Source organism: Epinephelus fuscoguttatus, linkage group LG6 (genome assembly GCF_011397635.1).
Source record: "Epinephelus fuscoguttatus linkage group LG6, E.fuscoguttatus.final_Chr_v1".
In the NCBI taxonomy this organism is placed as follows: domain Eukaryota; kingdom Metazoa; phylum Chordata; class Actinopteri; order Perciformes; family Serranidae; genus Epinephelus; species Epinephelus fuscoguttatus.
Genome location: NC_064757.1, coordinates 45,050,366 through 45,073,082, shown reverse-complemented (window position 1 = coordinate 45,073,082; position 22,717 = coordinate 45,050,366). Strand labels below are relative to the sequence as shown.

The 22,717-nt window shown below is 42.3% G+C and overlaps 1 protein-coding gene across 1 annotated transcript in view; it reads right to left on the bottom strand.

Moving 5' to 3' along the window:
- Positions 1 to 1,047: 1,047 nt before the first annotated feature.
- LOC125889695 (uncharacterized) overlaps positions 1,048 to 22,717 on the bottom strand; it is a 143,759-nt gene continuing 122,089 nt past the window's right edge. The window contains exons 7-16 of the mRNA XM_049577738.1: positions 21,380 to 21,413; positions 20,993 to 21,091; positions 19,555 to 19,616; positions 15,334 to 15,379; positions 12,566 to 12,625; positions 8,661 to 8,720; positions 7,814 to 8,452; positions 7,684 to 7,713; positions 5,397 to 6,635; positions 1,048 to 5,262 (exon numbers count right to left, since the gene is read on the bottom strand). Coding sequence (XP_049433695.1) covers positions 3,158 to 5,262; positions 5,397 to 6,635; positions 7,684 to 7,713; positions 7,814 to 8,452; positions 8,661 to 8,720; positions 12,566 to 12,625; positions 15,334 to 15,379; positions 19,555 to 19,616; positions 20,993 to 21,091; positions 21,380 to 21,413 — 4,374 coding nt within the window. The 3' untranslated portion in view covers positions 1,048 to 3,157. The remainder of the gene's footprint in view (positions 5,263 to 5,396; positions 6,636 to 7,683; positions 7,714 to 7,813; positions 8,453 to 8,660; positions 8,721 to 12,565; positions 12,626 to 15,333; positions 15,380 to 19,554; positions 19,617 to 20,992; positions 21,092 to 21,379; positions 21,414 to 22,717) is intronic.

Genomic DNA, 22,717 nt, shown 5'->3' with positions numbered 1-22,717 from the left:
TCATGTCAGTGAAAACATGGATGCTTCACACACAGAAGATCTATACAATCAGCACAGTTTCAAGATTAGAGTCACCAATTCAGTATCTGACCAAATGTCTCCCCTTCTGTTCCTGAGATATGACGTTAAAACATGATGATGTCACAGTCAAGCTGACCTTTGACCTTCTGGATATAAAAGGTCATCACATTCTTATTTTATCCTGTTAGACATTTGAGTAAAGTATTTTCATAATTAGTATAGTATGAATTCTTGAGTTATGGCCTAAAACATATTTTGTTAGCTCACACTGACCTTCATCCTTCAACCACTGAAATCCAATCAGTTCATCAATGAGTCCAACATTTGTGCCAAGTTTGATGAAATTCCCCTGTGGCCTTCTTGAGATATTGTGTTCACAAGCATGTGATGTACAGAAACCCTGAAAACATAATAACTGCGGACACAGCTATCACCAGTGTGGAGGCATCAAAACAAACACTGACCCTGACCCTCTCCAAACTTCACAAAGTTATTTATTACAGGGCAGCTGTATTAAATTCCCTTTAAAGGTTTCTGCTTCATTCAGTTCAAAAATTCAGCAACCCTGATTTTGATAATTGCAGTTGTTAGCAGAGGAATAACCATACTTTTTTAGATGTGCACATTTTACTTTGAAAAAACATTCTAAAATAGTTTATATGTGATTGTATATGTTTATGTCTTATATAAGTTTTCAGCTTAAGATATTCAACAACTGTAAAAATGCAACAGTGCAGCAATGATGACTTATGTCTGTCTCACCCTTCTGTCATTAGAGTGATCACACAAACAATGAAAACTTTTTCAGTCTCATATTATGATGCAGTTCATTTCATTTCCACTGGGTGTCCACATTGTGCAGGCTCACAAAGCCTACATATACAAACATATCTTATGTCTTCGTTTATCTTCGTTTACGAAGACACTGTTGGTCAAGAAAACATTTTGTTGTGGAACTTTTTGTCTCCAGTGACTATAAATCACAAACCATACGTTATACGTAAGAATCAGAATCTCACACTAATATATGAAACAAATGAATATTCTTGTCACTTTATTTTTAATTTAGTTTGTTTAGTTTGAAAATGATAAATTTCCAAGTTAAAACACCAAAAACATGTAAAATCATTTCACTGATTGACAAAAACAAATTTAAAAAAACACCCATATACAACAAAAAAACTAAATATACAAAATACCAACAAACATCTCTAAAAAGAAAAATTAAATGTGTGTGGAAATTATTTATTACTGTTAACACAGTAAGCTGTTAAAATAAATTGTAAACTTAACCCTTTTATGTTTGTATTTAAAAAAAAATCCACATTCAACAAAAAAACCCAAAAACAAATAAAAAACAAACTAAATATACAAAATACTAACAAACAGTCCAAAAAAAAAAAAATTAACATGCGTGTGGAAATAATCTATTACAGTAAACCCAGTACTGGCAAAGGTAACCCCAAAACCCAAGAGACACTACACTAAAGGCCAAAACACCCTGTCAATAAATGCCCCACATCCAAATACGCACATTCTTTTTAATGTACAACCCCACACTGGCGGTGCAAGATGCACGTCGGCGCTCCTGGACGCGCCATCCTGCCGTGCTTTATGCCACAGTCCTATTTCCAGCCTTGCTGCCCCCAGAATTAAATGCATTTTCCCCCACTCGCTCCCTGCTTGTACTTACAAGCTCACTTAGCAGCTCGACTTCTCTCTTTACCATGGATGTATAAATAGAACTCTGTAGCTGTTGCTGTGTCTCGTGTGTGACAAAGATTGGATGAGGAGAGACTCATTGCTGAGGTCAAGAAATGTCCCGAGCTAAACGACCCACAATCCCAACATTATAAAGACAATGGCAAAAAAGACATTGCCTGGTGAGTCATAGCTCAAATCAAGTTTAACTAGAGGCCACACATGATTTTAAGCTACATGCAGAGGTGGAGGAAGCATACATCTTTCAGTAAAAGTAGTAATAACTTTGAGGGAGCTGCAGTGAGATGCAGTCAGTGCATGCTCAGGCCAGCAATTGGTGTGCATCACATGAAGCGCCACACTGTGGCGGCGCCGGTGTGTTTTCAGCTTAAGATATTCAACAACTGTAAAAACGCAACAGTGCAGCAATGATGACTTCAGTCTGTCTCACCTGTCATGAGAGTGATCACACAAACAATGAAAACTTTTTCAGTCTCATATTGTGATGCAGTTCATTTCATTTCCACTGGGTGTCCACATTGTGCAGGCTCACAAAGGGGCAACTAATCATATCTTTTAAAAGAATGTGTCACCCCTCCTCACTAAGGTAAAAGTTTCCATTTCTTTGAATGCAAACAGCTGATACATATCTTTTATCTCAGCAAAGCTCTGTTCCTGGTTTGGCAACTGCAAACTGTACAGATGAAAGTAAATTTAAGAGTGATGGAGAGTTCACAGAGCTGCAAAAACAACAGAACAAATGAGCAGCCAGACTTTGGGAATGAAGACTGGATTTTAACTGTATACACTGTGTGCATGTTAACCATTAGAGGCTTTATCTACCAAGCATTTTTAGTGTTTTCAGCATAGCGCAGTAATTCTTGCAGTGGGAGCACCACATATTTACACTTTAACAAATGGCAGCAGCATGACGAGGTGCTGAGGGTCTTTTCTGCGCTGTGCATTGCACTTTTGGCATTCTTTTTCTGGTCAACGAGAGTTTAGACACAGACCAGCATGTCTGGCTACTCTCTGTACGTGCTTCAGCCTTCCCTTCATTCTTTACAGCAAGGGCCACAGCAGGTACTCTACTTTGTGCTTTAACTTTCCCAGATATTCCATATCATGACAGCCAGATGCAACCATAGCATCTCAGCTGAATAAATGCTGCACATCTGAAGCACTCTATCGCTCCCACCTTCAGAAAAGCGAATGCCATTTTCAGCTGGGGAAAAAAAGTGTTTTGTTGGGTAAACAGCTTTACAGTTTGGTAAAAAAGGTAAAACACTACCTCTTCACTGAACTTGTGATAGATGGCAACAACATCTGTATCCATGGTAACTGTATATATACTGTATACATCAAAGATGATGACAAGTCTCTGACTGCAGGACCCAGGTTGGCATTAGTGTGACATTGAAATAATTACGATTGTTCATGCGATGCTGCAGGACTGTTGCTCCTGTGGGGTCAAAAGTTTCTCTTTCAGCTCATTCATCTCTTTTTTGTGTTTTTTCTGCAGTTCATCCAGCTCTTCCTCCTGATCGTCTTTGTCCGGGCTCTTAACTTGCTTCAGCGCCTCCATTTCTTGTTCATGATTCTTCTGCAGTTCCTCTATTTTTTCTTTCTCATTTCTTTCGTTTTCTTCCAGAAGTTTCTGTTTGAATTCATCCAATTTTTGCTCATGTTCTTTCTTTAATTTGTTCAGCTGTTCCTTCTGGTTTTGTTGCTGTTGCGTCAGAAATTCCATTTTCAGATCAATAATTTGTTGCGCATGTTCGATGGACAGTGTCTCCCGTCTTACGCGCTTATCGTCTTTGGTTTGGGTTGAAACTTCCTTGTCCAGGGCTTTCATTTCTTGATTCTGTTTTTTCCTCAGTTTCTCCATTTGTTCCCTCTCTTTTCTTTTGTTTTGGGCTAAAAGATCTTTTTTAAGGTTCTCCTCCTCTTTTTTGTGTGCTTCCTGCATTGCCCTTATTTTCCTCCTGTTTTCTTTCTTCTGGGACAAAAGTATCAGTATCAAGTCGGCCATTTCTTGTTTGTGTTTGTCCTGTAGTTTATCCATGGCTTGTTTCAGACTTTCTTCTTTGTGGGTTGAGAGATCGTTCAACCTGTCGTATTCCTCTTTTTTCTTTTGCATGTCTCTCTCCTGCTGTTCCTTTAGATGCTCGACATAATTCATGTGGTCTTTGATCATAGCTGCAAAGTCCCTTTCTTTACTCTCTCTGAATTCATTGAACTCTTCAGCTTTATTTCTGGCCTCCTCCTCGTACTTATTCTTCATTTCCTCCAGTTTTGTCTTATAGTCTTCCTCCAACTCTTTCAGCTTCTTCTCCTCCTGCTCCTGTCTGAGTCGGTCCTCTTCATTTCTTTTCTCTTCATACTTTTCTCTCTCCTGATCATACTGATCTTGAAGTTTTTTCAGTTTCGTTTGCTCTTCCTGTCGTCTCTGTTCATTTTCTTGATTTCGTTTGTCCCACCATTCTTTTTGTTTCTTCTCCTCATGTTCTCTTTCTCTTTTCATCACCTCTCTGCTCTCCTCCAGCTTTCTGTCAGTAGTTTCCTTGGATTCTGACTCTGATCTTATTTGTTGCTCCAAAGCTTCAACTTTTTGTTCCCACTCTTGTTGTTGTAATTCTTCCTGTTGTTTCCTCTTCCTGTCTTCTTCTTCTCTCATTTCCTGTTCTTTCTTTCTCTCCTCACGTTCTTTGTTGATGTTTTTCTCCATTTCTTTGAGTTGTTTTCCTCTCAGTTTTCTCTCTTTCTCAATGTCTGCTCTCTGTTCTTCCATTCTTCTTTTCATTGCTTCCATTTCTTCCTTATGTTTTCTTTGAAGTTTCTCCCTCTCTATCCTCATCTCTTCTTCCTTCTCCTTTAGAATTTTCTCCACTTCTTTCTTTATAGCTGCCTCGGCCTCTTTAAAGATCTCATTAGTGTAGCAGCCACCTCCATTTGTCTTCACCATGGTGTCAATCCTCGTTATCAGGTCACTGACTTGCATGCGGTTGCCGTCATCATAGTTATCAAACACATGGTATCTTCCCCCACAGTCAGTAATCATATTCTTAAATGACTGATCACATTTTTTTTCAATGTACTGCTCAATGGTCCGCTTCTCACGCTTCAGTTTATCTCCTCCAGTTAAAAGAATGAAGGTGAACTTCTTAGCATTCTTCCCAAAGACTTCCCTGATGAGTTTTAATGTCTCCTTCTCCTCTGGTGTTAATCTGCCGATTTGTAACACCAACAGGAAGACATGTGGTCCTGGAGCCAGAAGACTGATGCATTTCACCATCTCCTCAGTGACTTCCTCATGAGTTAAACTATTGTCAAACAGACCAGGAGTGTCGACCACAGCAACAGGACGACCGTCCACCTCACCCACTGCTTTCTGACAACGTTTGGTGACTGATGTTTGGCTTGCTTCGGCTTCAAACTCATCTCTTCCTAGGATGGTGTTTCCTGAAGAACTCTTTCCGCTGCCAGTCTTCCCTATCAGCACAATCCTGAGACACTCTGGGCTCTGCTGCTCATCATCACCTGTGACATAAGAAGACCTGGAGTTACCTTAAATGGTGACAGTTTTAATATCCAGTGGATAGATGAGGACACAGAAAAAACGTCATGATTTATTATTGTTCTGATGAAAATATTTAAATCTATATGGTACTTACAGCTGGCCATGCTTTTTGTTTTCAGGTCCTTCAGTTCAGCCTGTAGCGTGCTGATGTGTTTGTCTTGTTTTATGATCTTTTGTATCTGGACATATGCATATGTTTCTCTAGTGTAGCTGCATGCTTCATCTTGATTGGGTCTCAGTTTCATTTCTTCCACAGCATCCAACAGCTCTGGGATCTGCTGCTGGTCCTTGATGTTGACAACAACATATCTTCCTCCACAGCTCTGACAGAGCTCCTGGATGTCTCCGTTTTGCTTTAGAAAGTTAACAAAAGCTGACGCTGTAGGATCTGACTCCACAGTGAACAGGATCAAGGTGAAGTCACTGACTCGAGAGCTGAATGTGTTCCTGATGGTCTCTAACTCTCCCTTGTCTTCATCAGTGAGGGGACGCACAGGTAGGACCAGGATGAAGGCATGGACGCCCTCAGGATCACAGAGGGAGATACACCTGAATGATTCCTCCATCACTGCCTCCTGAGGTTTTCCATACAAGGCAGGCAGCTCCACCAGGGAAACCCAACGTCCACACACCTCTCCCTGATGTTTAACACACTCTGATGAGCTGGAGACTGAATGAAGCTCTGTGTGACCTAAAATGGCCTTGGCTGCTGAAGTCTTCCCTGCTCCTCTCCTCCCACACAGGACCAGGTTTAAAGCTGCTCTGATGGGTTCAGACTTTGGTCTGATGGGTTCAGACTTTGGTCTGATGGGCTCTTCAGTGAAGGTGAGGAAGGCTTCTTTGTTTTCACGCACAATGTTCTCAATCTTCTCCATTAACAGCTGGCGGTCACTTTTAACCATGTTGTAGTGTCTCCCTCCACAGTCTTCAAGGAGCTGACTGACAGCAGAGCTTGCCTTACTCTCCTCGTGTGTCATGATGACCATCGAGTGTTTGAAGACATCTTGACCAAACAAACTCAGGATGAACTTCAGTGTTTTTCTTTTCTTCTCAGTGAACTCAGACAACTTCACTAACAGCAGCAGAACATTTGGTCCAGGATGACAAAGACTGACACAGCTTCTCATCTCTTCTCTAAAGGCTTCCACAGACAGACTGAACATGTTTGGAGTTTTCACGACTTTCAAAGGCTGTCCTCTCCACTCTCCATGGGCGACCTCACATTGCTTGTTTGGGGTTATTTTATGTTGGATTTGTTTGCTTCCAACGATGAAGTTGCAAAGTGTCTTCTTTTTGACCTCCCTTCCAAACATCACAATCCTTAGTTCCTTTGCTATGAAATAACAACGCAAAAAAAAGAGTTAGTTAGACTATAGTGAGCACATTGGTATCCCTCATTAATTAATCACATTTGCAATCTGAGCTTAATTTAACAAAAAGGGATGCAAACACTAATCAGTAATTGCTTATTTTTTTTGTCAAAATCTGTGTGCCTTCCACATTTCAATATATGGCCCTCTACCGCACAAATTCCAACATAACATGCCTGAGGGTTGTTACAGTTTGCACATTAAGGGTCCTTTCAGTCGAAGACACTGACTCACCAAAATGGTTGTTTTCTTGTGAAGCAACATTCTGTAGTTTCTACTAAATCTGACGGATACAACAGATATCAACATCATCATCAGTCAGTATGTTTACAAGCACAGTGAAGCTGAGCTACACTCCCAGCTGGACGAGGACATCTAACTGGCCTACTGTCCTTGTCCCAGTATCCAAGCACGGGAGGGGAATCCATTTATTGAGCCAAGTATGCGCGACTCCTCTACGATAGGTGGAGATATGCCCCCTTTCAGCTTGTTAGTGTTGGACCTTTTTCCTGTTGATCTATTACGTCACAGACCAAACAATGGACAAACAAGTTAGCTACGGTTAGCTAGCAGCTAACTGCTACCATGGTGGACAACTTTACAGCTCTGTACATTTGGTCCATCCAAAAAGTCACGGCTCTGGATGTAGATTTCTCCATGTTGTTACCGGCTTCTTCTTCTCTTACACATTTAATGCTATTGGACTTCCGGGTCAAAGCCCGGGGCGGAAACTGTGGAGCATGCTCAGAGCGCCTCGGCCAGTTTGGTCTGATGGACTGTATACATGCAGGAGGAATTCAAATCCCAATCACATTATCTGAGTGTGTTAGTGCAACTTAAAAATTCACTTCAGTACGATTTCAGTTAGACGAACATTTTTACATGTGTTTTAAGAGTCCAGTTTTAGTCGGACTGATACAATAAATCCATTTTCCCTAATGTCATGTAAACATACTGACTGTTACTTATTGCTCCTGTATGTATCTGAATAATAAAATTTGATTTACTTACACTGGTGGGACAAGGTTGTTTTTCTGGGAACTGTAAAAGACACAGTAATATCAAGTACAGCAGTGTTATTGTACAGTCATTTGTGGTAATGATAAGATTCTCATTATCTGAATTACTGTCCTGCACTTACCAAAAGCTTTTGTAGGATCCAATTTAGAACAGACGTCTTCTGGTTTTTTAAGGCTTTCTTGATCACAAGGTAAACTTTGTGTTACATTCTCAGACACATCACAGCTCACATGCTCTCCATAGTTCTCCTTTGCAGTTTGACCCAATCGTGTTAACAGCTCTGGACGTTCAAGGTTCTTCTGCTTCAGGTATCTGTATCTACACATTCTGATCATGTCTTTTAAGGGCTGGTCTGGTTCATCTTTGAAACCTGAACTCTCCTCTCTGGGTGTTGATATCAGTATCAATGAATGATCAAATGATTGATCACTGAAGAGTTTCAGGACTCTGCAGAGTCTCAGTTTGTGTTCCTCAGTGAAGTCTTCAGGCTGTAGAACCAGCAGGAACACATGAGGTCCAGGATCAGAGAGTCTCACACAGTCTTCTACATGTTCTGACAGTTTGTCTTCAGAGATGTTGAGATGCAGCAGATCTGGAGTGTTGATCAGAACTATTTCTTTGTCCTTTATCTGTCCTCTTTCTGTCAGACAGCAGTCTGGTTCTTCCTCAGTGTTGAACTTAGTCTCTCCCAGTATGATGTTCCCCACTGAACTCCTCTGAGACCAGCTGTTCCCCAGCAGAACAACCCTCAGCTCAGACACTGGAAAGTAAATTTGATCAATCATTTAATCAGAATTATTGCATTAATAATAGAGAAACTTAAGTAGCCTCTTTAAAGGATCACCCATTAAACACTGTAAATTGAAACCTAATAAAACACAAGAATCATTCTGACTGGTTGGTGGTAGCATGTGATAGTAGTTGGCGGTTAAGGATGTTGGAACACTGTGCTACCAAGTTTGACTCACAGTCAGGTGGCAGAAATTCATAGCTCCTGCTGTGCTTCAGTGGCTGATGTTCATCTTTGACTGTAAGAACACAGAAACGTACACATTAATAAGCATGCTTGGGTTACAAACAAGGGGCTCATTTAAATATGCAATTATTCAGAGTTTCTGCATTAAGATACACTCAAAACATTTCATTTACAATGACATCTGAATGTGTAAATTAGCGTAACGAGACAAAAGCAAAGTGGAAGGCAAGTCCTTCTCCTCACAGAGTTCAAGCAGCCTCCCACTGCCACTATGTGGGCCTGGCTCTGTCCAGAGACAAAACATCCTCCTATCAGCTCCTCTTAAGTTCATGCCTGCAGTGAATTTACCTCCTTCTTCACTGACAAAATCCAGAATATTAGACAAGCAGTCAGTGCCTCCATATCAGGTACAGGATATGTGTTGTCCCTGTGTCCACTTAAGACCAATTCAAGTGACATGACACAATTTTACCCGATCAATTTCAAAAACCTGGAGAACATTATACAACATCTGAAATCTTCCTCCTGCTGCCTTGATATTCTGCCAACAGGCTTTTTTCAAATGGTTTCTAACTGCATGGCCTCAGATCTTCTACAGATTATGAACACATCTCTTCTCTCAGGTGTCTTCCCCCACGCCCTGAAATCTGCCGTCATCAAACCACTCTTAAAAAAACCCAGTCTAGACATCTCAGTAATGAACAATTATAGGCCCATATCAAACCTCCCATTTTGGAGTAACATCATTCAAAAAGCTGCTTTTCAACAGCCAAACAACTTCTTGACTCTAAACAACTGTTTTGACGTCTTCCAGTCAGGATTTCGACCACACCACAGCACTGAGACTGCTCTTGTTAAGGTCTTTAATGACATCTGCTGAAACACAGACAGTGGCAGAATTTCAGTTTTAGTGTTACTGGATCTTAGTGCAGCATTCGACACAGTTGACCACACTATATTACTAGACCGACTGAAAAACTGGGTGGGACTTTCTGGAACTGTACTAAACTGGTTTGAATCCTACTTAGGACAGAGACTACTTTGTGTCTATAGGTAATTACACATCTGAGTGGATGAAAATGACGGAGTTCCTCAAGGCTCCATTCTGGGGCCTCTTCTGTTCAACATCTACATGCTCCCACTGGCTCAAATTATGGAAAACAAGAAGATGTCTTACCATAATTATGCAGACGACACACACATTTACATAACCATATCACCAGGGGACTATGGTCCAATACAAGCATTGCGTAAATGCATCTAACAAATCAATGATTGGATGTGCCAGAATGTTCTTCAACTGAACAAAGATAAAACTGAAGTAACTGTTTTTGGAGCCAGAGAAGAACGATTAAAAGTCAGTACTCAGCTTCAGTCTGTAATGTTAAAAAGCACAAACCAAGCCAGAAATCTTGGTGTAGTCAACGCCACATTAAGACAGTTACAAAATCAGCCTACTGTCACCTGAAGAACATATCAAGGGTTAAAGGACTGATGTCTCAGCAGGATTTGGAAAAACTTGCATGCATTTATCTTTACTAGACTCGACTACTGTAACGATGTCTTCACAGGTCTCCCTTAAAAATCCATCAGACAGCTGCAGTTGATTCAGAACGCTGCTGCTCGACTCCTCATAAGACCAAGAAAGTGAATCATATCACTGCAGTTCTCAGATCTTTACACTGGCTTCCTGTCTGTCAAAGAATTTACTTTAAAATACTGTTGTTGGTTTATAAAGCACTGAATGGTTTAGAGCCAAAATATATTTCTGAGCTGCTGCTACATTATGAACCATCCAGACCTCTCAGGTCGTCTGGGACAGGTCTGCTTTCTGTTCCCAGAGTCAAAACCAAACATGGAGAAGCAGCATTCAGTTTTTATGCTCCACATATCTGGAACAAACTCCCAGAAAACTGCAGATCTGCTGCTGCAACTCTCAGTTCTTTTAAAGAGGCAACAGATAGGATTCGTTTTTTTTTTTTAGCTTGGCGCCACCTAGCATCAGTGGTGTTGCGTCACACTGTCGCAACGACTAAATTGAGCGTGGGGATCAGCGATAATCAATAAAATGTAGGTTGTAAAGCCACCAGTATACCTCTATGTATATGTAGAATGAGAAGGTGTGTGGACACTCTACTAAATAAATGAGTAAAGAGACCGAGCAACAATTATCAGATTTATCTGAAGAAAAAACAAATAGTAATGCAAATAATTATAGCAGAATGCACAGTACCAGTACAAACAGCTCACAGTAAATGATACCAATATGTACAGTACCAGTACAAACAGCTCACAGTAAATGACACCAATATGTACAGTACCAGTACAAACAGCTCACAGTAAATGACACCAATATGTACAGTACCAGTACAAACAGCTCACAGTAAATGATACCAATATGTACAGTATCAGTACAAACAACAGTAGACACAGTGGAATTATACCAATATGCACATGTAAACAGTCCCCATTCTAGAATAAACGCTACCGTATGGAAACCATGCGGCCGGTTGGAGCTCAAATTGAATGGGAAACAAATTCCAGTGTTCACTTAGCTGGGTGTAACTTAGCTGGGCGATGTCCGTGGATAGCTGCCTCCGTGAGAAGAGAACAGAAGGAAGGGAGGGGGGTATCACTGTCCGAGGGCTGCCGTAGAATGGCAACCAGGATGTCAGCCGACCAACACTCGCTACCCGCTCCCTGGTTGAGGCGATATGTGATGCTGGCCAGCTAGGAATGAACTAGCAGCCAGTACAGTCCAGTCCTCTCTGGTCTAGCTAACATTTAGCCGTGTTACTTACTGATCCATTAGAAAGAAAGCTAGCTGGACATGGGTTTTGAAGCCTCTTTGGTCACGGAGCTCCCTCCATCTCTTGAACGCCTGCCTGAGGTTTACTCTTGTTTTTCCTCTTCTTTTATCACTCTCCTTTTTGCTCTTCTTTGCCTCCTCACACAGAGGAGCTCCTTTTCTTTTGCTAGGCCGTTTTTCACTTGTCTCCAAACTTTGTCCGTCTGCCATTGTGCTCGTGACTCAACTATCTCATGCCCAACTCCTCATAAGGACCAGCTCCAGTCCCTGATTGGCTGACCGACCAGTTTCACAATACATGACGTGTTTCCTGCCGTAAAGCAAATTTTTTCCGCAAAATTTTGGCACCGGTGGCAGAAGCTTAATGCAAAGATTGCAAAGCCACTAAGTAACCTATGTAAACGCTGATAGTCTGATTTTACTGTGGTCACTACCCTAGGCAACAACTGACAGGTAAAGGTAGCACGCACATCCCAAAAACTTAATGCTGGGTGCTGGACCAAAAGGTAAGTTATGAAATAAAAGATAAAGTCCACACACCAGAAGCTGCTGCTTGAAAATTTATTTAGACATAACGTTTCGGGCCTTTATCAGACATGAAGGGCAGGAGCCCAAAATGTTACGTCTAATTAAATTTTCAAGGAGCAACTTCTGGTGTGCGGACTTTATCTTTTATTTCACTACCCTGTGTAACCCACATTATTTTCATAATGATATATTTAAGAAAAGATGCTGTCTGTTGCCTCTTTAAATCAGAGCTCAAGACTTTTATGTTTGCCGCTGCCTATTAATAAACCAAACTTGAGGCTTCTGATTATTATCTCACACTGCACTGTAACTCATTCTGTTTTAGCTTTTTTCTTTCTAACTAAACTCTTTTTAATTAATTGTACTATTTTATTTCCAATGTAACTCTTTCTGATTGTATTTAATGTCTTTCTATGTTGCCTTTATTGCTTTTCCTTGATGTATGTTTTATGTGAAGCACTTTGAATTGCCTCGTTGCTGAAATGTGCTATACAAATAAACTTGCCTTGCCTTACTATTTTCATGAGAAATAAAATGTTGAACACTTAAGTTTGACTCACAGAGAGGACGCTCAGAGTCAGGGCTGCTGCATGTCGGGGGATCCAAATCATTCTCATCATCTACAAAAATACAAAACAGTAACTTTATCATTGTAAGACACACTTCATTCAAAGTCAACAGGAACAGCTCTACCAGGTGAACTACTTGGGGCCCCTTTGCTCATTGTCTTTGTGTTGCCACACACCTCACGATCCTGCAACACACTCTCACTGCGACCTTGTCACATATTGACGTTTTGGTCATGGACTTTCCACGTCCACATACCACATGCAAGGTTCCCTGGGTGTGTTGGCTGTTCACGTTCTGCGACTCTGTGTCAAGTTCTTTTCTTTCAAAATACGCTTCTGTTTTCACAGGAAATGTAACTTTTACATACAGTCTTTTTCAAAATAAAAGCACAATGCAATTTCATTTTTTTTTCCCTTCAACAACAAAAACACATGGTTGGGTTTACGAAAAAAGAACAGAGTTTGGCTTTAGAATCTTAAGGGACACAAACATTGCTCTCTCAGGTGAAAGTCGGTGGTTGTTGGACCCATCCACCACCTCTACCGCCTGCCCCACAGACTTTTGCTGCCTTCACTTTCATTCTTGTCCCATTGTGATTCCCCATGACGCTGCTGGGCACCATTAAACTAGAACGGCGACCGGCTGCGTATCATTCAACATTAAAGGACGCCTTTTTATTGGTTTCTGGTGCTGCAAGTCACCACCCAAGAGTCGGATTTTGACGACTTCGGAGTGAGATCGTGTTCGATCCTGCGCTCCAGACGCCTGTCGTTTTTGCCAGAGTGCGAACCCTTTGAGTTGAAAAAACTTAAACTCAGAGCAGAAAAGTGCCCCATGCCATCTTTGCTTTTTTTCCCCTTGTCCAATAAGATGATTTAAGAGGCGGTCCTTCTGTGGTGGTCACGACAACAAAAGGTAAACAGTGGAGGAGAAACTGGTGGTAGCGGTTGCTGGATACCGCAGTTAGCACCATCTCAACAGAAAACTCAATTAGAAAATAGTCACCTCCAGCTTTCTGTGTGATCAAGCCAAAGATCATCCTAATGGCATGAGCTCAACATTCAGTTTCACTCATTCAGTCTGGACTCAGTGCCGCCCAAATTTTTTTTCCAGAAATTAAAATCCAGTTGGGGCCAATCAGGGATCTGTACTGCAGTTAACAACAAAAACAGCCAGTCAGGGACTGCGCTGTAGTTGATGACGTAAAATGCAGGCCGTTGCTTGCAGACCAGTAATGGCGGCTCCCATAGCAACAGGCACTAACTCTAATGTTAGTAAAGACAGCAATAAGTGAAGTTACTGCAGGAATAGAGTCAATGACAACAATTAAGAGTTTCTCAGAGGAAAAGACGTTGTCACTGTTCTTCTGACAAATCTGTGTTTCTGTCAAAGGAGTCTGGTGACTGTGGACGGAGGGAGCAGCAAAACATAGTCTCATAAAAATATGATCACTTAAAGCAAACTTACATCATTTTAAGTATAGGCTATATTTAGCATATTTTCACAGCTTCACCCTGCCATCAGACGGCCCTCTACGATGGGAGACTGACACCACAATGTTATGCTCTCTTCAAAGTCACCAGATTTTGCTCTCTTGTCCGTCTTTCCAAACTGGGAGTGTAAGATTGATAACAACCAATTCTCAATAAAGGCTCAGTCACAGAGGGCGCTCAGTGATGTCCTCCGTGCCGCTCGCCCTGCACCTGCCCCAGGCCTAGTCTGTGCCTGCACAGTGCTGCTGAGCATCCCTTTGCGCAGCAGCACTGTGCAGGCACAGCATGCAGGGGAATGAAATATATTTGAATACATTTCTTGCTTTTTTCCAACACATCCTCACTGTGACCTCGTCACATGTCCACGTTTGGTCATGGACTTTCACGTCCACATATGACGTCCAAGGTACCCTGGGTGTGTTGGTTGTTGACGTTCTGGGACGCCGTGTCAACTTCAGCCTGTTACATGCATTGTCTGTTTTCAAAATACACTTCTGTTTTCACAGGAAATGTACAGTTTGCACACAGTCTCTTTCAAAATAAAAGCACTACGTCGGTACAACACCACCAACTGATGTTTTTTTTCTTCAACAACAAACATCCCCAAGAATCTTACAGGACGCGAACACCGCTCTCTCGGGTGAAAGTCTGTGTTTGTTTAGCCCTCTTAACTTTCATACTTGTCCTGTTAACCCCGTTTCCCCCTGAGGTCGCTGGGCGCCATTAAACCATGACGGCAATCGCCCGCCAATCGTGCCGTTATTACAGGGCGTTTTTTTTGTTGGTTTCTGACACCAAAAGTCACTGCCCAACTGCCAGATTTTGACGACTTCAGAGTGAGACCGGGCTCAAACAGAATGTCAAGCTAATGTCATCTGGATGGTCTTACCAGGCTAACTGATCGGTGCTTTCATTCAAGAATGACTGTCAGTTTAACAATAGGCAGCCTTCTTATGAAAAAATAAGATGCAGTACTAATTATAATAGTTATAACATAATAATAATAATAATAATAATAACATTGTTTATTAATAATAATATACACATAGTTTTAATTCATAACCTGCTGGAGAAGGTACTGTTTTAATTGAATTTTTGTTCTCCTATTCAGCGCTGGGAAATGAGGCCGTCCAATCAGACGAGCTCCTCTCAGGAGTCACAGTCCTGATTTACGCTGAGGACAAAGTTCTTTTTTATGAGGGTAATATGTGAACAGTGAGAAAAGACAGTGTGTTACTGAGCTAATAAAGTCTGACTGGACTCACCTGATGCTGCAGTCGCCATGCTGTACTCCAGTGAAAACATCAGAGGCTAATTCACCTGGAGGGAAGAATAGAAAACAAATGTAGGTTCTCTTCCGTCCTTTTCATGCACACACACAGAAAACCACAATAAACTAATGAATGTGTGTTAAGTTAAAGTCACTGAGCAATCCAGGCACATGTACAGACAGACCTCAGGTGGTGCTCACACACCTGCCCTTTTGCCCTCTATATAAGTGCCTGTTTTGCAAGACGTGTTTTTCTATTTCTTTTAATTATTTTGTATTTCAGTTTTTAAATTTGGCCCATGGCATCAGTTCTTAGTTAAAAGTGTGTTGTGCCGACAACTGCATTTGAGTCGAGCCCCTGCCCCTCCCTCTTCAACTTCCCTGGTGTCAGCTGCATGCAAATCGAGCGCCCTGCAGAGCAGCATCACGTCACCATTACCTGCCAACATGGACAGCCAGATAACGATACTGAGCCTCAGCTTTGTTTGTCTCTGCTGTGCAACATTAAACCACTATTAAACCATCTCAACACAGCCAGTCTAATTTAGGCAACAACCCACCATTAACAACCAGGAACACAGTCTGGTATAAAACCACACTGTCTCCCTCCAACTCTCTGTCAGATTCAGGTTCACCAGCTGCCCAGTGTGAGCTGACACAGACGCTGGATTGCTTTCCCACTTCTGTGTGTCTTTTTAGAGCAAAACTTAACTTGAAATAAAGTTTGCGTCTCCCACATCTCCTCTCTGATAATTAATTGAAACAAAAATGACATGCAGTTTGGGGCTGTGCTGCATAAAGAGCACAGACAAGGAAGAGGAGGAGTGTGCAGCTGCACGTCTGTTCTCTGGGATTCTTAAACAATATTTAAAGTTTATTTATAAGATAATTATACTGTGCACAGTTTTGTATGTGTGCAAAATAAAAAAGATGGAGGAAGCGATGCCCTATTCACTGGGACAATCAGAGAATACTTACATGTGTCAGTGTTGCTTCACTGAGGGTCTCTGCTGACGTCACAAGGCTCTGTGTCTCCGTCTGTCCTGTAACATGTCAACATCACTGTCAGCATCAGATCAGAGTAAAAACACAAGGTGACAACTGTAAAGTCTGACACATGATTTAAAATATGTTCTCAGGTGAAGCAGCTCGCAGGTTGGACTTTGACACTGTGACTAACATGTGGGCCGCTCCTAAAAAAAATCTCAGCAAGGCAGTTTCCTCTTCCTTTATCTGGTACACTTTGCCCAACGACCCTTGACCCTAAGGACATGTGACTCCACAGGTAGGGTCCACAGGTAGGGTCCTTTGGTCTAACACCTCTGCCAGGAGTCAATGACGTAAAAAGAACACACTACCTTGATAAACACTGCAGACACATGCACCAACATGACACTGACGTACAGAGAGTCCGTCAGCCAGTGAACCAGTCCCTACATGCCCACAGTGTTCTTCTTGAGAAACCTGAAAGTATCGACCCTTTCCTAAATGTCCGTGAATGTAGCATGAAGGAGTTTTAATTTCTCTTGTTCCTCTTTCTGCAGAGACACCGGTCAAACATGGCGGAATCCCCTCTGATATTAATCTGCCAGAGATAAAACGCTGAAAGCTTGATCCTGAGCTGCACATACACATTTAGAGAAAATGTTTTTTAGAGTTTCATCTGTGAAACGACTTCCTCTGAATCCTCAGCTCCGCTGAAACACAAACTGTCGCAGTTTCCTTGCAGACACTTTGACAGGATCTCTGAGCGGATGTTTGTCTTGACAGACCCGAGTTCAGACAGACCTCACTTACCTCCTTTATTTATTCCTTCACTGTTACTCATCTGGTTTGAACTCTTTCCTCGCCAGCTGAAGGCCACATGCTGCGCCATCAGTGCAGGACAAAAGCGAAAGTTCCAAGTCAGAAAGGCGGGACTCCTCGTCATCAGGTGACGGAAAAAACAACAACAACAAAACCTGTGATCAAATCAGTGAAGAAGAACTACAGCCTGTGTTTATGGTTAAACTTTATAAAGGAAACATCTGGAAATGATCATTTACTTCTCAAACGATTTGATTCCTCTGATGTGCATTTGGACATGTTTGTTTCATGTCATATTTCCTGTGTGAACTTGGGTTTTAAATCAAGAGATATGATTCATATTGTCCCAGTGATGTTGCATACATGATCTTCCTGTCATCCAAAATGAACAGAGTGTGTGCAGAAAAGCAGATTGCTATAAAAGCTGCAGAGCTGTTGCTTTTTCACTCTTTATTCATAAAACCTTCATTTTATATCAGTCAAGTCCAAATGCTGGTTAGGCTGTTTATTCCAGCTGCTCTGGTTCAGCCTGTCAAGTGTCACACATCTTCCTTCAGTGTGTGATGTTACAGCGCCACCTGCTGGACGCACACACAGGTCATGTCAGGATGTGGGGAAACTATTTAAGAAGCACTCGGACCTCCACCTGTTTCTGACACATTTGAAAGAGTATTAAAACACTGGGAGGAGGTTGGTGAGTGTGTGTGTTGAGAGATTATATGAAGCACGTTTAATACAGATATTTGACTGATCTGATCACAGCAACAACACGTGTCTGCCCACTTCATGTGTCTCCTTCTCTGTGTTATCATATGCTCTGTAGAGTGACCTTGGGTGTTTTGGAAGGAGGCACGTTTTAAATAAAATGTATTATTATTATTAGATACATGTTGCTCTTACCTTCATGAGCATCAGTGTACCCTTGGTGACCAGAAAATTAGGAACCCAGCAGGCTGAAATGTGCTGCGGTCCTGTACAGGCCTGTTACAGAGCCTGCAGAGGAGATGCATCTTTGTGGTCGTGCTGTGCTCTTTGTATTAGACAGGGTTTTTATCAAACTGTGTGGTGGACAGGTGGAACTAATGTCTGCGTCTCCTCTTCTCTGCTCACTGAGAGTTTTACAGTCTCCACTTCCTGACTGACCCCAGAGCTCTCACATCTCTCCATGAAAACATCAAATATCACCTCTCTCACCTCGAGGTCTCTGCAGGAGCTTTCTACCATGTCATATGACTTCTTCAGCAGCACAGTTGCCCAGTTGTCATCAGTAGATTTCCATTTTTTTCCTGATCACTTTAAAGGGCCAGTGTGTAATATTTGGCATGGTTTATTGTCAATCTGAATCTGAATCTGAATCTTCTACTCATTAATATGTTTATACAAGTGTATAATCGCTATAATCGCATTTCGTGTGTATAAATGAACCAACGAAGACAGCAGAAGGAAGGAAGAAGGAGGAGGAAACAGCAGAGAGTGTTAGTAGTTCGTCGATAGAGAGTAGTGAAAAGTTTTTTTAGTTATAAAGTTTGCAAATGGACCACACTTACCACGCAACAGGAGAGAATGAACCCAAACCGTCATCTGCGAGGAAAAGAAGACACAACTTCACTCCTTGTGATGCACTCTCTGCGGCGCTTTTCCTCCTGATGATATATCTCCCCAACGATGGCAGCAGTAGCACCGAATCCCATTCTGTGCATTCAGCCTCTCTTCTCGCCCCCTCAGCATCCAACACATGGAGTTCCTCATCTGTATGCTCCGGCTCAAACAGGTTTGGCTCTGGGTCTGTGTCCGCTACAAGAAACTCTTCAAAATCGCGTTCAAAGTTGTCCATTGCAGCTACTATAGTCCGGAGATATTGCTAGGCTAAATAAACAGCTGAGCTCTGTTTACAGGCTACGCTGTCAGTCAGTGTGCGGGCTGGAGATTGGTGGAGCAGAGAGGGGAGGGGAGTCCCCACTCGGTTATGGTAAACGAGTATGTGTGTATGAAGTGTGTGTGTTACGTTAGAAGAGTCAAAGTTTGGGACGGAGTCTTTTACCCCCTGGAGTGTTACCAGAGTTTTTGGAGTGCTCAAATAAACGGGCCTTTTTCCCGAACGCTCCTCTGGTCTCCTGCTCGTGAGGAATTCATTACAATATCGTAACATGGTTTAGATTTCTAAATAAATATTCACCTCGTCGCTAGATAGACCTACTCCTGAAAAACTCGTGCGCAAGGCTTTTTGTCTCTACGAGGCCACCGTCATTTACCCGACGGGAGGGGTGAGTGAATGAGCCCAGCAATCTAGAATTTGACCACTGATGTCACTGTTTTCAACCCATTTTACACACTGGCCCTTTAAGGACGCTGATTAAAAGCTGGGATTAAATCTTAAGCTTGGAAACAGCACTTTACAAAACAATCTCACCTCAGGGTCCATGACATCTGGAAAACTGCTCCTAACCACTGGTTCAGATATGTGGATGGCACCTGGATCAAAATCAAAACTGAGGAAGTGGAAACCTTCACAGAACACATTAATGCAGTGGACCCCAACATCCAGTTCACATGGGACGATGCCAGAGCAGACAGTCTACCCTTCTTAGACTGTGCAGTACACATTGAAGAGGACAGAAACCTGAACATCGGGGTGTACAGAAAACCTACACACAGACCAATTCCTGCTGTTTGACTCTCACCACCCACTGGAGCACAAGCTGGGAGTCACCAGGACCCTGAATCACCGGGCTGAAAACGTGCCCACCAGGACAGAGGGGAAGGTGAAGGAACAGAAACACATCAGCGACCCCAACTGGGCCAAAACCTCAGACAGACCCAGAGCAGACAGAGAGGGAGAGACACAAGAACCAGACAACACTGTCATTCCTCATGTCGCAGGAGTGTCTGAGAAACTCAGGAGGATCTTCAACAAACACCACATCCCTGTAACACTTCACACCCAGTAACACACTGAGACAGAAGCAGAGTCATGTAGTGTGAGCAGTTCAGTGCAGCCAGGAGAGCACAGATTTATACACTGGGGAAACAGAGCAACCACTCCACACGCTCATGGCACAACACAGGAGAGCCAGCTCCTCAGGTCAAGACTCAGCTGTCCACTCACACCTACAGGAGAAGGGACACACTTTGAGGACAGCAATGTGCACATCTTGGCCAGAGAAGAAAGATGGGTTGAAAGAGGTGTGAAAGAAGCCATCTACGTCAAACTGGACCGAACATCTTTAAACAGAGGAGGTGGCCTACGACACCACTTATCCCTCACCTACAGTGCTTGTCTTGGGATCCCTCCCCAGACGATTTCACACCTGGTCCCATCTGACCCTAACAACATACATGAAGGCATGATGGGTCAATGACTCACATGTGACCTCAACAACTCTGCAGGGGTTCACACCCACACAGAGTTTAAAGCCTGCAAGTCCAAACCAGTCATTAAGAACTGAAGAAGCTTCTTGGATGAAAGGTGAAACGTCTTCAAGAAACACAAGCAAGTCCAGTTGCCTGCGATACAGCACTTATGATTACCATGATCTGGACGACTGAGAATCTCCACCGACATCTGGAAAACTCTGCTGAGGAAGATCAGTGATAGAAACTCTGGTTGCACCAGTTGTTTCTGTCTCAAACAGGGATTTCAGGCAACTAAAGTGAAAACAAGGAGAGAAAGGAAGAAGAGTCAAACAAATCCAAGAGGGGCACGACAGGTGAGCAGGTCAGGAACAGGCAGCAGGTCAGAATACAGGGATTGTTAACAAGAGAGCAGGAAGAGAAGAAATCAGGTTCAGATGGCTGGAGAGAAGAGGCAGAGAGAGACTCTGACTCTGTCTGGCAGGGAAGAAATGTACAAGGGTTGGTTATGATCTGCAGGGCTGATGAGGGGAAGTGGAAACAGGTGGGCAGGTGGGAGTCAGGTGACTGGGACAGGTGGGAAAGTGTGAGGACACCTGGTGGACAGGTAGAGAATGAGATGAAGGGTCCTGGGGACGCAGAGATGCAGCTGCAGGGAGGGACACAGAGGCAGGAAGTTCAAACTTCATCCACACTGACATCACAGATTTACACGCCACTACATTAAAACAGGCTGCACATCACAAACTAGTTCCTACACACACACGAGTTGTGACTGTTGACACACACTGTCCGCCAGGTGGAGCTGTTACACTGTTAGGTCACTGAATCAGCTAACTGACAGAGCTAACGTTAGCATGGGGTCTTTAGACACAATATCTGACCTGACTCTTCCAGCGTGCTCTCATAACTATGGAACTTTAAATGACATGAAACAGAAACACACATTATAGCTCAGATTATAAAGCATGAGCCTGATAATAAAGGCTACATGAACACATGTCGTCTATTAGCTTGGTTACAGATGATAGGAGCATCATGTAGCTACACATATAATGTGTTTCATGTGTTTTAGACACAGAGCTTAACAACAGTCCACACTGAACTACACAGACACACTTTATTCATCTTTTATAATGAGAGAAAGAAAAAGATCAAATACAGAACATGTGATTACAGATTGGTCTGAATTATGATCTAAATGAATGAAATCAGTAAAGCATCCACTCATATTTGGCATGTAGCAAAGCACAGGAACATCAAAGCTTCATCAACGTCATGTTCTCATGTTCATTTGTTTATAATGACACAGATAAGTTGTGACAATACTCAACATATTTAAGGTTCAATAGTAAAAACGTATAAAATATGATTCTTATTTTAACAAACTTGACAGAAAACACAGTGAAACACCACAAGTTTTAAACATGTTATTGTACAGAGTCAGAGAGTTACTGAGGTTTTAAAGCTTGCTTTGTCACTGGACAGACATTTTGTTCATTTAAAGAGTTCAACTCAAAGATACAGAAGAATCTAGACCTGTGATATATCAGCAGGGATAATCTGACTGCATTTCATCTGATCACTGATGTATCTGTATTGATCTCTTTGCAAGAAGGAACATTTATTGATGTCAATAATTTGGCAGCACCTCTGATGATTTTTCTATCTCCTTTTTCTAAAGGCCTGTTTTTTAGGGAATGTTTGTTTGGGGCTTTTTGATGTCATGTTTTTGAAGGTAACAGTCAGCCAAAGCAGTTCATAGATTAACCCTGCAACTCTCAGCACATCACTCAGGTCAAACAACTCTTGAACCAACCTGGATTATCAGACAGCGAGTTGCTAACCAAAGACAAGTTGATCATGTCTAACGTCAGAGCATCCACAGGCGGCTATATTGAACCTGTTTTTCATTGAGTATCATCATCGTACACTTCACTCGTGAACGCTGTAATCAGTAACACCTCATCTAAGATCCGCTGTGTCATCAGTGCACCTCCACGTCAACGTGTTCACAGCCTGGGACAAAAGCTGCGCAACAACTCTGTCTCTTACAAAGTCTTGTATTCTGCACCAGGCTTTAGTTTCACCAGTCAGAAAACTGAGCTGTCAGTACTGTTGCTATAGTTACCTGCACTTTAAAGCCACAGTTCACTGAATATCTCCTCCCCTCTGTGCTGATGTGAGGATGGGTGAAGATCTCCAGTTCACAAAACACTCCT